This window comes from Mesoplodon densirostris, chromosome 8 (assembly GCF_025265405.1).
Source record: "Mesoplodon densirostris isolate mMesDen1 chromosome 8, mMesDen1 primary haplotype, whole genome shotgun sequence".
Lineage (NCBI taxonomy): Eukaryota > Metazoa > Chordata > Mammalia > Artiodactyla > Ziphiidae > Mesoplodon > Mesoplodon densirostris.
The window spans coordinates 91,266,930-91,280,703 of NC_082668.1; the positions used below are offsets into that span (position 1 = coordinate 91,266,930).

A 13,774-nucleotide genomic window follows, 5' to 3' on the forward strand; every position below is an offset into this window, starting at 1 on the left:
TGAGCTTTTTGTTTAATTTTCTTTTGCTTTAACATTTTATTTTTCAGACACCTCTCATTGAACCTCACGTTCCTCTTCGTCCTGCTAACACCATTACCAAGGTAATGGGATGTAGGTGGGTTGATGAGCCAGCAGAGCTAGCTTCTTAAGTAACTACTGGAAGTGGTCCATATGTCAGAGCATCACATTAGGAAACTGTGGACACAGTTTTTGAAACAGTACATATCGGTGTGTCTCAGTTCTCAGTATAAAACAATGACATGTCACACAAGTGAACAATGCAAATGTACAAGTGGATTGTATTTTTCAAGTGCAGAGTCAGATTGGAAAGTGATTTAGTGATGCATCTGGTTTGTTTTCCATCTATAAACTCTCCTTTCTCTTCCCCTCCTCCCATCTGATTAAAATTCAGGTTCCTTCAGAGAAGATCCTCAGGGCTGGAAAAATAGTACGAAATGCCATTCTCTCTCGAGCACCTCACATGATAAGAGATAGAAAATACCACCTAAAGACATACAGGTATGTGCAATAATTCTAAAGGCTATGGCCCCCTCAGATTAGTGATTAGTGAGGTTAGAACAAACTTGTGTTTCCCTGTTTTCCATCCATGGGCAGCATGTTTTATAATCCTCCAGGTTCTGAAAGTTAAGCTTGTCTTGGATCCCCACTTAACTCTAATTAGCCTTCATATTCCCAGGAGTTACTCCTAAACTAATTTGCTTAGACATTGGTTTAACTGTGATGAACGTAGGAAACTTTTGTAATTCTGTTTGCTAAAGTGTATTTTAGGAAAACTACTAGATTTAGATGAGGTTCAACTAACATTTACTAAGTGTTCATTTGTACTTGAAGCCCTGTTCCAGGCCACTTTATATATATTATCTCATTTCTTCCTCATCACAACCTGCGAGGTAGGTGTGTGGCCATTTTTCAGATGATAAAACTGAGGCTCAGAAGAGATTAAATAGTTTTCCTTGACCAAGTCACAAATCTAGTGAATGGCAGTGCCAGGATTTAAACCGAGGAAGGTTGATTTACAAGTTTCATTCACTTATTCTGTCATTCATTCATTCCACACATTTATTAAGCACCTACTGGGCACCAGGCATTATTGTGTTCCAAACCCTAAGGATACAGGAGTGAAAAAAATATAAAATGCCCTTTACATAATTTACTTTCTAATGTAGGATTTCATTCTAGTATGCATATAGTAAGATATGCAACTCTGTTTCACATCTATAACCATATAGAATAAAGACTCATTCTAGCTGCCACTGGAGTTAAGAAATGATAAAGACAGGGGCTGTATGATTTAGTTGACCTTCTGGAATGACTGAACCATGGTGGGTAAATGAAGGATTCATGTCTAATCTTTAACTTTTGATTTTATCAACTCAGCAGCGGTTTAGGAACTAGAACGTCCTGTCTATGGCACAAAAGCCTTCACTCCCTCTCCCTGCGCCCGCGGTTCAGACCCACAGCCCTCTTTCAGCAATCAGTCGGACTCTCTCATTTAACCTTGTTTAGACATGACCTCAGAACCCATCAGACTTAGCATGAGTCAAAACCCATTTGATTCACATGAACAAAATTCATAAGACACAGTGAAAATCTAGAATACAAATTTTAAAGTTACCACAAAGGATACATACATATATATATATATATATATATATATATATATATATATATATATATATATATATATCTTTCTAGTGACCGTCAACCATGATAGTACCTGTAAAATTATACCTGGTTTACCCTAGAGCAAACCTTCCAGTATATTTACCTCAAATCCTGTCTTTTTCCCAAGGACAGAGATGGAAACACACTGCAAATTCTTTCTCTTTGGATCAGTTTTTCGGCACTCCCTGCAAACTAACACTCTTCTGCTTGCATTTGTCATGAATATGTTTATATATAAGACCAAAACTGGCAGTTTGTTACATTTAGATTGGCCTCTTCTTGATAGAGTTCTGGAAGTAGGATGGGATTTGAGAAACACTTTAATCAGTAGTGTGCTCCTCTTAGGGCATGTTCCCTCTCTTAAGACAGATTGCTCCCCTTGCCCTTTTAATGTAGATATTTACCAGCTACCATTTTGGTTGATTACATTTGGAAGCCTTTTCCTTCAACTCTGGAAGTTCATTCTTTTCTTGGCATCTGTAGTTCCTACACACTGTTACAATTTTGAGGGAAGTAAAGCTTAAACTCATGTGTCCACGTCCTCAGAGAGAGAGTTCAAAACTCTTTAACTCATTAAGTGGATCTCAAAAATCTCATACAGCTAAAGGACCTTTTTCTTTTTAAATTTATATTCCCTTAATTTAAGATGTGATTATGCTTTCCCAAGTGTTGACTTGCATTGGGGAAATTCCATTAAAGATGTCATCTTTGGTGACAAATAATGGAAACTAGAAGTCAGAAACCATAATCTCTTTCTTGCTCCATAGTCCTAAGATTTTAACCCCCTGAAATATAGGTGTTACGTCTCTTCCACACCCTATGACACAAATTAATGATCTGTTGATAATGACCAATGGACGCAACTGGAAGCCAGAGGCATGATTTCTTTTTCCTGCAGGACATTTTGAGTGCCTGGTCCCAGATCTTGTTTCCAGTCCCATCCTCTCCCTCCCTCCTGTTTTCACCTGCCGCCACTTCTATCATTACTGTAGTGCAAAGGGATTGAAGTCTCCCCAGATGCGGCATCACCCCCGGTGATCACCACACTAGAGATCAGCTATCGATTTTAAAATAGCTAAAGATCATTAATAGAGAGGAAACCCGGTGATTCCACCAGCCACAAGTGGCACAGCTGTGTGTCTTTGTTCTGTGTTCTGACTGCAAGTCTCTTATACCCTGTCCCAGGGCCGAGAGGCTCTGGGATCATCTCAACACCATATGCTCTTTTTAGTAAAAGTAATCACCGAATTAAAAGCCACATGACATTGATTTTTTTTATACTTTTACATGACTTTTCCCATTAATAAATTCTCAAATTAGATGAGGAACACGACAGATCATACGTTTGGTTCACAATGAATAGTAACTAGGCGCCTCTTTGCCCCTTGAAGCTCTAAAGTGTGGGTATGGACTGTAATCAGAGCAGTCCTAGAAATCGAACAGCCTTCTCAGGACATCCTCCTTGTGGTGTATTTTTGGGTCAGACCCGAATCAGGACATCCCAGGAGTTCTGATAGATTTCAGAGTTCCTGGAGTCTTAGAACTGGACCTGGCCTTTGAAGCCATCTTTTCCTCCTCTTTTCTTTTACAGATGAAAAAACTGAGAACCAGAGATTTGAAACGATATGGCCAGAGTCACACAGCTAATAAGTAGTAGACCTGGTGCTGGATCTCATGACTTGTCCCAGACCTAGCTCTTCCTAAAGTGGACCAGCACTGGGAATCTCCTCCAGTTCAAACTAGAGAGGAGCTCCCTGGGCTAGAACCAGTCTTAGAGCCCCAGAGATGGTGGCATCCTCAGCACAGGAGGGGAGGTCACCAGTGACTCAGACCCAGCTGAAGGCAGTCAGCTGCTCTGAAACTCCCTGCTTATTCCTGTCCCTTGGGATTCCTCCCTCGGACTTCAAGATCCCATTTCCTCCGTTGAACAGTCATGCCACAAACACCTCCTCTCTCCCCACTGAAGGTTTCCTAATATGTGTGTATAGTTATATGTTTCCTAACTAATGCACGTAGTTTGCCCATCCTGACCAGCTTACCACAGAGAGGCATCATAGGGATGAACATGTGCCTGTACAGAAAGGAGTTGGAGCTCTTCAGATGACAGGCTCTGTCGAAGTGCTGATGCTCATTGCATCAAACTTTTTTCAGAAATTTGTATCGCTAATTGCTTGTTTCTCCCAGCACCCCTCTGAGGAAGCTTAGTAGTATTATTGGAAAATAGAAAGTGCTATATAATTTTGCATTTACCCATAGCCTTTCACGGAGCACCTCCTAGGGCCTCACAAACCTTAGCTCATTCCTCAAAAGGCTCCGGTGAAGGAAGTCAGAATTATGCTTTGCCTTCATTTTACACTGAGATTTTTCTGGGACCGGCTCAAGAGTTTCTGGCCCTGGGATTCGCTTGCCAGATCATGCTCCCCGTCTAGCCGCCCTTTAGTCTCCCCTGGGGCTGCCGCCTGTAATGCTCTTTCGTTTAGCCAGCCTTGCCTAGAAGGTTCTCTCATGAGTTGAGTGGTTTTATTGGTTTGTACAAAAGTTTGAGAACCTGAGGCCACATCATGCAGTGCTTTGTTTGCCATGAGACCTCTTAGGGTAGAAGAGCATGGAGCCCTGTGGGAGGGTCTCCTCTCAGAAGCCATCTCCCGTCCTTCATCTGCAAGGGGGTGACTTCCCCTCCTTTGTGTCCTACTGCTCCTTAGACAATGCTGCGTGGGGACCGAGCTGGTGGACTGGATGCTGCAGCAGACTCCATGTGTTCACTCCCGAACTCAAGCTGTTGGCATGTGGCAAGTCCTGGTAGAAGACGGTGTTCTCAACCACGGTAAGATGAGCCACGGTCCCTGGAAATCCCTCAAGAAATGCTAGGAAGTGCACTTCCCTAGGTAGGTTGTGGCTGAACTCCCACATGGGCCAGAAAGAATTATGATCCCTTTAGGGACCCGCAGAGCTAGCACCTTCATTCAGCAATACAAATGCAGCAAGTGGATGCCGTTGATTGCAGTGTTCCACCATTGTACCTCCCTAACGTGGGAGAGCCGCTGAAGGGAAAATGAAATTGAAACCCGAGTGCGTCAGTTCCAATTATGTTTATTAGTTTGCATTCATGGTTCATCGATAGCATGATTATACTCTGAGCATTGCATAGCAGTCCTGATGCAGGGGCCGACGGAAGAGCAACAAAGTGTGTGGCCGGGCTGATAACATGAAAGAGAGTACTGAATTCAGAAGCTGAGCATTCTGGGAGAGCCAGTTTTTTGTACCCACACGTAATATCAGGAGTGTGCTCTGTGGCATAGCCCCTGCTATCCACAGGGGCTGTAACTGAGCAGAGTAGCTATTCAGGACTGGAGTGAAACTGTGGAACTTTTTGTTGTTGTTGTTGTTCAAATTCTCCATGGAGAATCTTTTTATTTGTTTATATTCTTCTTGCATACTCTAAAACGCACAGTGTGAATTTCCTTTCTTCAAAAACAGTTGTGAGCCTGGTCAGTTTATCTGACTTCAGAAGGTCTTCGAAAACATTGCCTTAGGTTTGTGCTAAGCAAGTCACAGAGATTGGTCATGAGCTACTACAAAATTACAGGGGATCTAGTTATCACGCAACAGTTACTAGAAAAGCGTAGAGAACACCAGACATATAGCCAGACAGAGAGGGTAATAGAAGAGCAGATGCTATGTAAGTAACAGGATTCCCATATATACGACGTTATGTACAGTATCAGAGTTCTCTTACAGACAGTAAACTTATGCTTAAATCATTATTTTAAGGGCACTCTAATATAAATACAAGTCTCACTAATTTTAATCTTTTCTCTTTGGCTCACAAGTGCACAAAAATACCATAATCGGTTTTCAGAACTTACTGCATTAATATATAAATAAGATACATTACAAATGGGAAGAAAATACAAGACGCCTCTTTAACATGGTAAATCTCTGAATATAAGTAAGCAAATATTTCATATACCTACTGTTAAACAGTCATTGAACTCCTCATGTCACTTGCTTAAAGATCACTTTTCCAAACTGACAAACTATTAAAATCATTCCTTTAATTTTTAAATACCTGGGAATCTAATGATGCTCTTGCCAGTGTTTCACGGACTTTACTGTGTATACAGATCGCCTGGAACTCTTGTTAAAATGCGGATTCTGATTCAGCAGGGCTGGGATGGGTCCAGAGAGTCTGCATTTCCAAAAGCTCCCAGAAGATGCTGATGCTGCAGTTCCAGGGATCATATTTTGAGCAGCAAGGATCCTACCACTCCTCCTCATCTTTGGATAGTGTTGATGCTCCCTCCTGAAAAGGGGCTTAAGAGCTTTAAGACACATAGATGAGGGATTCTGAGCCAAGTTTATGACTTTGTCCTACTGAGATCTAAATCTTCTTGTTTAAAGGGAATAAGAAAAAAAAAAAACTCTTTAAAACTTGAACTGGAAGGAAATTACCATAATATCCTAGGGGTATATGACCTAGATGTTTGGTATATGACCTAGATGCTTGGTCTTGTCAGCTTTGTTCAGACGCTTTTATTTTAATTTTTTAACTGCAGACAGACATGTTTATAAAGCAGTACACATAGAAAGAAAAACATCAATTCTGATCCTGACGAAGTCGGTTTTTCTGTTTTGTTTTGTTTTCTGTTTTTTGCTAAGTCTGTACTTTGAAAAAAAAAAGCACAAACATTATAGAGCATGATCTGTTTAGGACATATAAGCCACATGCTAGAAAATGTCACCAAGGCAATTTTTGCTAGTCAGAGTGCTCATCTCAGGAAAGTTGGCAGGTTCTCCTAAGAGTCCCAGGGCAGCTCAGGAGATGGGCGGGTCAGAGAGGGCTGTGAGGTGCATGACTGCAGCCCGGAGGTCGCGTCCTACAGCTGCACCGCCCTGGGTGAGGCCGAGGGAGGAGGGTGAGGAGTCTCACCACTTTGCTGCCACTTGGCTCTCTTGCCCGACACCCCATCCATTCGTTTCTGGTAAACGGGACCGTGAGGCAGAGGTGCAGCCGCTGACGCTTGCCTCCATGTTTCCCACAGTGGACCAGGAGCATCATTTCCAGGACAAATATTTATTTTATCGATTTCTGGATGATGAGCACGAGGATGCCCCTCTGCCTACAGAGGAGGAGAAAAAGGAGTGTGATGAGGAGCTGCAAGACACCATGCTGCTGCTGTCGCAGATGGGCCCCGACGCCCACATGAGGATGATCCTCCGCAAACCGTGAGTGAGACCGTGCGGCTCCCCCTGCAGGTCACCCGCGCAAAGGTGCGCACCTGGGCGGAGGAACGCAAGGCTGGCTTCAAAAGACGTGGCCTTCCTTCCCCCAGGGCCAAAGGAGAGATGCTGAGGGAGTGACAGATATGTTTGCCTCTTGTTGTTTTATTCTGTGTTTGAGCCAGATAGTTCCACTTCCCTTTTGCATGAGTTAAAACTATAGAGATTTTTCGCAGTTGGCTCAGGATGTCAAAACTGGGTCCGCGTATTAAATGACCTTTGGTCCATGACAAACGGCTCTGCTTCTGTGCCAGACTGTGGAAGCCCCTTTCTTCCTGATGCCATAGGACAGAGGTCGTCAGAACCCTTAGACCTCATACCTGTGCCTGTAGGCCTGCTTTCTTTCATTCAGCGCATTCTTTCACCCCATGCAGAGACTTCTGTTCCTTAGCTTAAAGACACATTCTTTTTTTATTTTCTTTGAATTGAAGTATAGTTGGTTTACAATAGTGTGTTAGTTACTGGTGTCCAACGAAGTGATTCAGTTTTATATTTTTTTCAGATTATTTTTCCACTATAGGTTATTGTAAGATATTGAATATAGTTCCCTATGCTATACAGTAAATCCTTGTTGTTTATCTGTTTTATGTTTAGTAGTTTGTATCTATTAATCCCATAGTCCTAATTTAGCCTCCCCCCTCCCTTTCCCCTTTGGTAACCATAAGTTTGTTTTCTATGTCTGTGAGTCTTTCTGTTTTATATATAGATTCACTTGTATTACTTTTTAGATTCCACATGTAAATAATACCATATAATATTTGTCTTTCTCTGAGTTACTTCACTTAGTATCATATACTCTAGGTCCATCTATGTTGCTGCAAATGGCATTATTTCATTCTTTTTTATACCTGAGTGATATTCCATTGTGTGTGTGTGTATATATATATATATATACCACATCTTCTTTATCCATTTATCTGTTGATGGACATTTAGGTTGTTTCCATGTCATGGCTATTGTGAATAGTGCTGCTGTGAACATAGGGCTGGATGTATCTTTTTGAATTAGAGTTTTTAGCTTAAGGACACATTCTTAAGAGAACACCACTGCTCCATTAAACTCTTCAAGGCCTCCAATCAGCCAGTGAGGTGCTCCCTTCCAGCTCAGTGGAAACCACCTGACCATCAGCTTAAGTTGAGGACTCCGATGAGTTTTATCAGATCAATCCAGAAAGACTGTATTGCGCCCCTCATCTGTTCAGGGCACTCAGCTAATTGCCACAGGGCGTATGAAGAAGGGTATGCCTCAGTCCCAACCTCAGGGAGACCTTTTCAATGAGAGGTGACTTGGCCCCTGGGTCTGAAACCACTGCACACAGGGCTTATGTTTTTCTGCTGGAAATGAAATCCCTCTCCACCCGGCAACCGGTGCGCGCCAGCTGTGGGTGTCGCCTCTGAGTCACTGGCTTGGCCGACCTCCATTCATCAGCAGGGCTCGACAAGAGCGTTATACTTTAGCGGTCTCGCGTGTCCCCTGGGCACTTTCCAAGAGCGAGGTGTCCCTCAGACCAGCTTCCTGGTGTGGGCCCCGCACAGCAGCCTCTCACTGCACCCTCCTTCCCTTTCCCCAGGATTCTCCCCTTGCCCTTACTCCGTGCTGCAAAAAGGCTCTTTGGCATAGCTCATTTTTTGTCACACCATGACCCCTTTGTCACAACTTCCCCTTGGGTCTCAGTGTCCTGCACCGGGTGTCTCAGAGGCCTTCCCCCCACCCAGTTAGCATCGTCATCCTTAACTCCAGAGCCATGGTTTTTAGCTCCTTTAGCCTCAAAACGCTTTCTTCAAACAAAAATGTTGCCGGAAAATCCAAAATATCAAACAGAAAAGCCAGAGCTTCACTGACCTAATCATGCGTCGTAGTCAAGAAAACTGCCCAGTAATTTATGTTTTCTCTGCCCTGAAGGACCACAGGGGTTGGGGAGCCACGGGCGAATCCCCAGGGCTTGGGGAACTCAGATGAAGGCCCCCGCTCTAAACCGTGTTCTCCTTCCTGTCAGACTGCTTCCCCTCTCTTCCCCACACCCCCGTGTCTTACCGTCCTCCGTTTACCTCCTCATCATTTGCCGGCTCCACCCCTTCTTGCTGCCATCTTCATTCAAGCCCACATCACACAGTGGTTCTGAATCAGATGGGGACAGCCCCTAGGGGCGTCAGGAAATGTGGGAGGGGGTTTTGGTTGCCACACTGCTGGCATTTGCTGGGTAGTTGTAGGACCTAGGGATGCTGAACACACACCAGTACCTAGAACCCTCCAAAATAAGCTGCCCTGAAAAGAATGCCCCTGTTGAGAAACATTATTGCAAACTGTGAGTTTCTTAAAGACAAAGACGTAGCTCATTTCACTTCATTCATTCATTCATTTAGTCATTTAACCAATATTTATTGAACATCTATTTTGTCCTAGATACTATGTTAGTTGCAAAGGCTGCAGCATTGAACTAGAGGGTTGCACCTCTTTCCTGGAGCTTTCTGTCTGGGACAGAAGACAGACCATAAACAACTAGTTATGCAAGTAATCATTTAATCACCACTGCATTACATGCTACAAAGGAAAATGTAGTGTATGTTGATAGAATGTAATATGGAGAGGGAAATTGAACTTGTTGTGGAAGTTAGAAAAGGCCGTATCCCTAGCTCTGTGCATCACACCCAGTTGACCATCAGTAAACCTTTGCTTAGTGAATGAATGAATAAATGAACATATAGCCCCAGCTCTGATGTTCCCTCAGGTCTCCCTTGCTTCAAGGGAGACAGAAATCCCATTCAATTCACAAATATTTTTGAGCATCTACCAAAGATGTTTTTAAAAAGTAGCAAAATGGTTCCTGCCTTTGGAGAGTTTATAATCCAATGGGATAGGCCCTCCCAAATTAGATTCAGATGCAACAAACATATATTGAGTGCTGGTTGTGTGCAAAGCACCACGCAAGGGATATTTGTGCTAATTGTTTGATTCACCCTCACAAGAGCCTGAGAGCTGGGTTCATGAGTTACCCTTAGAAATAGGAGCCTGTACTTGTGCTTCTTTTTTCTTCCATACAGCATTGAATCGCATGATCCGTGGCAGCCCAAAGATTCTTCAGAGAAAATTACATTCCAAAGTTTGGACTTTTTTAACCTATCACTGGCTGCTAAAGTACAGGTTTCACCAGTATCCCAAGGTACATCATTTTGGGCGCCCTTGGGATTTTCCCATCTTTTCAGGTTTTATGAAACCTCAAATGTTGGAATTGGGCTGGTAGTTCTTTTGACTTGGTACTCTTAGATTTCCTTTCTATTGGAATGACAGCCCCTAAGAAATGGAAAAATGGAAAAGAAGGAATCTAATTTTATGAGACAGACTTTCAAACTCCACACACACACACACACACACACACACACACAAAACAAACAGACACCATTTTTTTGATCTGATAATAGCCTTTGGAGCTTCTACTTTACTTAAGTGGAAAGAAAATAAGCTGAGTTGATCGAGAATTGACAGTATCACTTCAAGCTGTCCTTGAAGAGAGCAGCGGAGCACTTTGCTCCTGGGAACTTGAGGGCATGTTCACAGGTTCTGTAAATGTTGACTTTTTACTGCCCAAACTGCCAAGTCATTAAGAAATATGGAGGCATGAGATGCAGTGGTTCCATATTGACCGGGGCAAGACCCCCCAATATAGTAACTCTGCACAGCTGCATTTTATAATAGTCACCACCGCCAGAGAGGTTGCAGAACTCTGATAATTACTGAGAAAGAAATAACACAATATTCTTTGATGAGAAGATTACTTTGAGAATTTGATTGTATAATGAAGATGTTGCTTTGAAAGGTACTTCCTATTGTTCTGAATCTGAGACTCACTAGCAAAAAAAAAACGTGTCACTTGTTTTGACAGGCTACTTAGAAAAATTCTCTGTTTATTACATTAACTGCGGCATTTTAACTGTCAAACTATGAAAGAATGTTCTGTAGTTTAAAAAACAGAATAGAGCTTCAGGGGAAATTTTTTGGCACACTCTTGTTGCTATTGGTATTGAAAAAAAAAACATACATTCTGAATGCGAAATTAGCTTTTTATGTGGTGGCAGGCAGAGTGACTCACAATGCCCATCCCGGTTTTACAGGTGCAGACCTGGATGGCATTTGGGGGCAAGTGCTATAGGACAGTGACAGTTTGATGGTGCTGTTGTTGCAGCTTCCAGACAGGGCCATCAAACCTAAAATGAGCTCTTGGAGCTTATTGTTTTGATTTTGCTTTGTTTAAAAGTCTAAAAACAAGAGGTTACCCTACAGCAGATAGATACAGTGGAGACGCTTACCAACAGAAACATGCATTCTGGCTACCTTTGAGCAGGTACTTTGGAGAGGGGCCATAGGCAAAGAGATGTGGAATGAGCAGGTAAGCAGGATGTTACGAACTTGAGGCCAGCTGGATAAAAAGAGACTTCAAGGAGACAAAGAAGGCCCTTGCCATACAAGCATCCCAACTTCTTCTTCCAAGTAAAGTGAGACCTAGTGCTCCACTGTTTAGAATGATCTATCAGAAACCAGCCTAAAGGCGGGAGGGAAATGAAGAAGATGCCATTTCCCAAACCTAATTCTAGGTCTGTCTGCAATTTTGAGATTCCCTAAAAGCCTAGAAACTTAAGACAGTTGGGCCTGAGCAGAAGGGGGGAAAAATGAAATTAAAAAAATATATATATATAAACACATAAGAGAATTGTTGGTAGGTTCTGGAATCTTCCAAATGGGTCAGAAGCTCATAAGCTTGAGTTCACTTATTTCATGTGATCGAGTAATATTTTCTAACATATCCTATGGGGCATAAGATTGAAAGGAAACAATTTAAGATAATCAAGTGATATGAGAAAATACCAGAAGGGGGAAGGAGTGTTGTTTATCAGTCAGTTGGCGACATTAAGACAGCCTCCACCCTCTCTCTGTTCCACACACTTGCTCTAGAGGGCACTTGAGAGGCTGTGTGTTTTCGTTAACAGAGCCTGCTATTTTTTTTTTTTTTTTTTTTTTTTTTTTTTTGCTGTATGTGGGCCTCTCACTGTGTGGCTTCTCCCGTTGTGGAGCACAGGCTCCGGACGCACAGGCTCAGCAGCCATGGCTCACGGGCCCAGCTGCTCCGCGGCATGTGGGATCTTCCCAGACCGGGGCATGAACCCATGTCCCCTGCATCGGCAGGCGGACCCTCAACCACTGCGCCACCAGGGAAGCCCGAGCCTGCTTTTAATAGGGTCTTTACCTGTCCAAACTGTTTTGGAGGGTGTGAAATTTGAAATCCTGATAGTTATAGGGAAATGTGTTTCCTCAGGGGAACCCAGATTAGCAAGCCTAAAATGAGTGGTGCCTAGGGGTTTGATTTCTGTTGGGATATGCCAAGAGAATGTTCAGAGTTATGAAGTCCATCCTCAGATGCAAATCAGATGAAAAGAGAAGCATGACTGAAAGAGCTAATCTTTATGGAATTTAAAAAAAAGATTTTATTGTGATTCTTTTTCTTCACTGCATGACAAACTTTGCCTTTGTTTTCCCTGGAAAGATTTCTGTGCCCTAAGTGTAAGCTTGTGGAATTTACCAGAAGAAATGATTGCAGTAAGTGGGCCATTTGTTTCTTGAGTTTAGATTTGCCTCTCCCCTATGACAGCAATTTACCACTTATTCCTCATGTTTACATGCCCAGGAACCCAACCATTGGATTTCTGCCATTAGGATTCAGATTTGGGAGAGAGAAAGATGGGTGTAGCTGCCATTTACAGTTTAGGGATCATTACTGGATTGCCTCAAGATTTTTAAGACTTTTTACTGTTAAAGTCAATCTGTTCCTTGTATAGAAAATTTGGAAACTACTGAAAAGAGTCAAAGAAGAATAAATAACACCTGCCAATCACATCTTCCAGAGATAATTATTATTAATGTTTTGGTGCCTATCCCTCTGGTTATTTTTCAATCCCTAACTTTTTACACTTAATAATATGTCATGGCATTCTCTTTTAACCTTAAATATATATATATATTATATATATATATATATATATTTTTTTTTTTTTTTTGGCAGTACGCGGGCCTCTCACTGTTGTGGCCTCTTCCACTGCGGAGCACAGGCTCCGGACGCGCAGGCTCAGTGGCCATGGCTCACGGGCCCAGCCGCTCCGCGGCATGTGGGATCTTCCCGGACCGGGGCACGAACCCGTGTCCCCTGCATCGGCAGGCGGACTCTCAACCACTGCGCCACCAGGGAAGTCCTAACCTTAAATATTTTTTAAAGGTGGGATTTTTAATAGGTGCATCGTAGTCTATCCTCTGAATGTTCCTCAATGCATTCAGTTTGTCATGGTTGGATGTTTAGGTTGATTCTCAAGCCCTTTCTTCTTAAGAGCAGCAGAAAATAATATTCTAGTGCTCTTCTTCCCAGAACAAAGAAAGAATTCCTAGCCTGGCAGGGGTGCAGGAGTGGGGTTGTGGCTAGAAAGATGTCAAGAAAGTTCCAGCAGGGAACCGAAGGAGTGCCCAGACCAGGAGTGCTGGTAAATGTGGCTGGAGAGTTAGGCTGAGGTCAGATTGAAGAAGGTCTGCTTCTGTGTTCCTTGGATATTATTTTATAGCCATTTGGGGCACCGTTGACTGGTTTAAAGGGAGATGTGGCATGGCCAGCTTCGCAGTAGGTAGGTTTCTCTGCTATGTGTAGAGAATGGATTGGAGGGGCTGAGACTAAAGAAAGAACGCCAGATATTGAGTTTTATGAGATTACAATTAATTATATTTTAAGAATTTAATGACAGCATTTGAGATACATGCATTTGACCTAAGAGTC

The 13,774-nt window shown here is 42.7% G+C and overlaps 1 protein-coding gene across 8 annotated transcripts in view; it reads left to right on the forward strand.

Annotated features, from left to right (window-relative positions):
* RAPGEF4 (Rap guanine nucleotide exchange factor 4) overlaps positions 1 to 13,774 on the forward strand; it is a 143,640-nt gene that overhangs the window by 48,489 nt on the left and 81,377 nt on the right. For 5 of the 8 annotated variants that reach the window (XM_060105799.1, XM_060105795.1, XM_060105797.1 and 2 more), the window contains exons 3-6: positions 48 to 101; positions 413 to 519; positions 4,389 to 4,510; positions 6,729 to 6,912. In XM_060105799.1, the coding sequence (XP_059961782.1) occupies positions 48 to 101; positions 413 to 519; positions 4,389 to 4,510; positions 6,729 to 6,912 (467 nt within the window). The remainder of the gene's footprint in view (positions 1 to 47; positions 102 to 412; positions 520 to 4,388; positions 4,511 to 6,728; positions 6,913 to 13,774) is intronic. The other 3 variants (XM_060105793.1, XM_060105798.1, XM_060105796.1) reach the window with 1 other exon arrangement.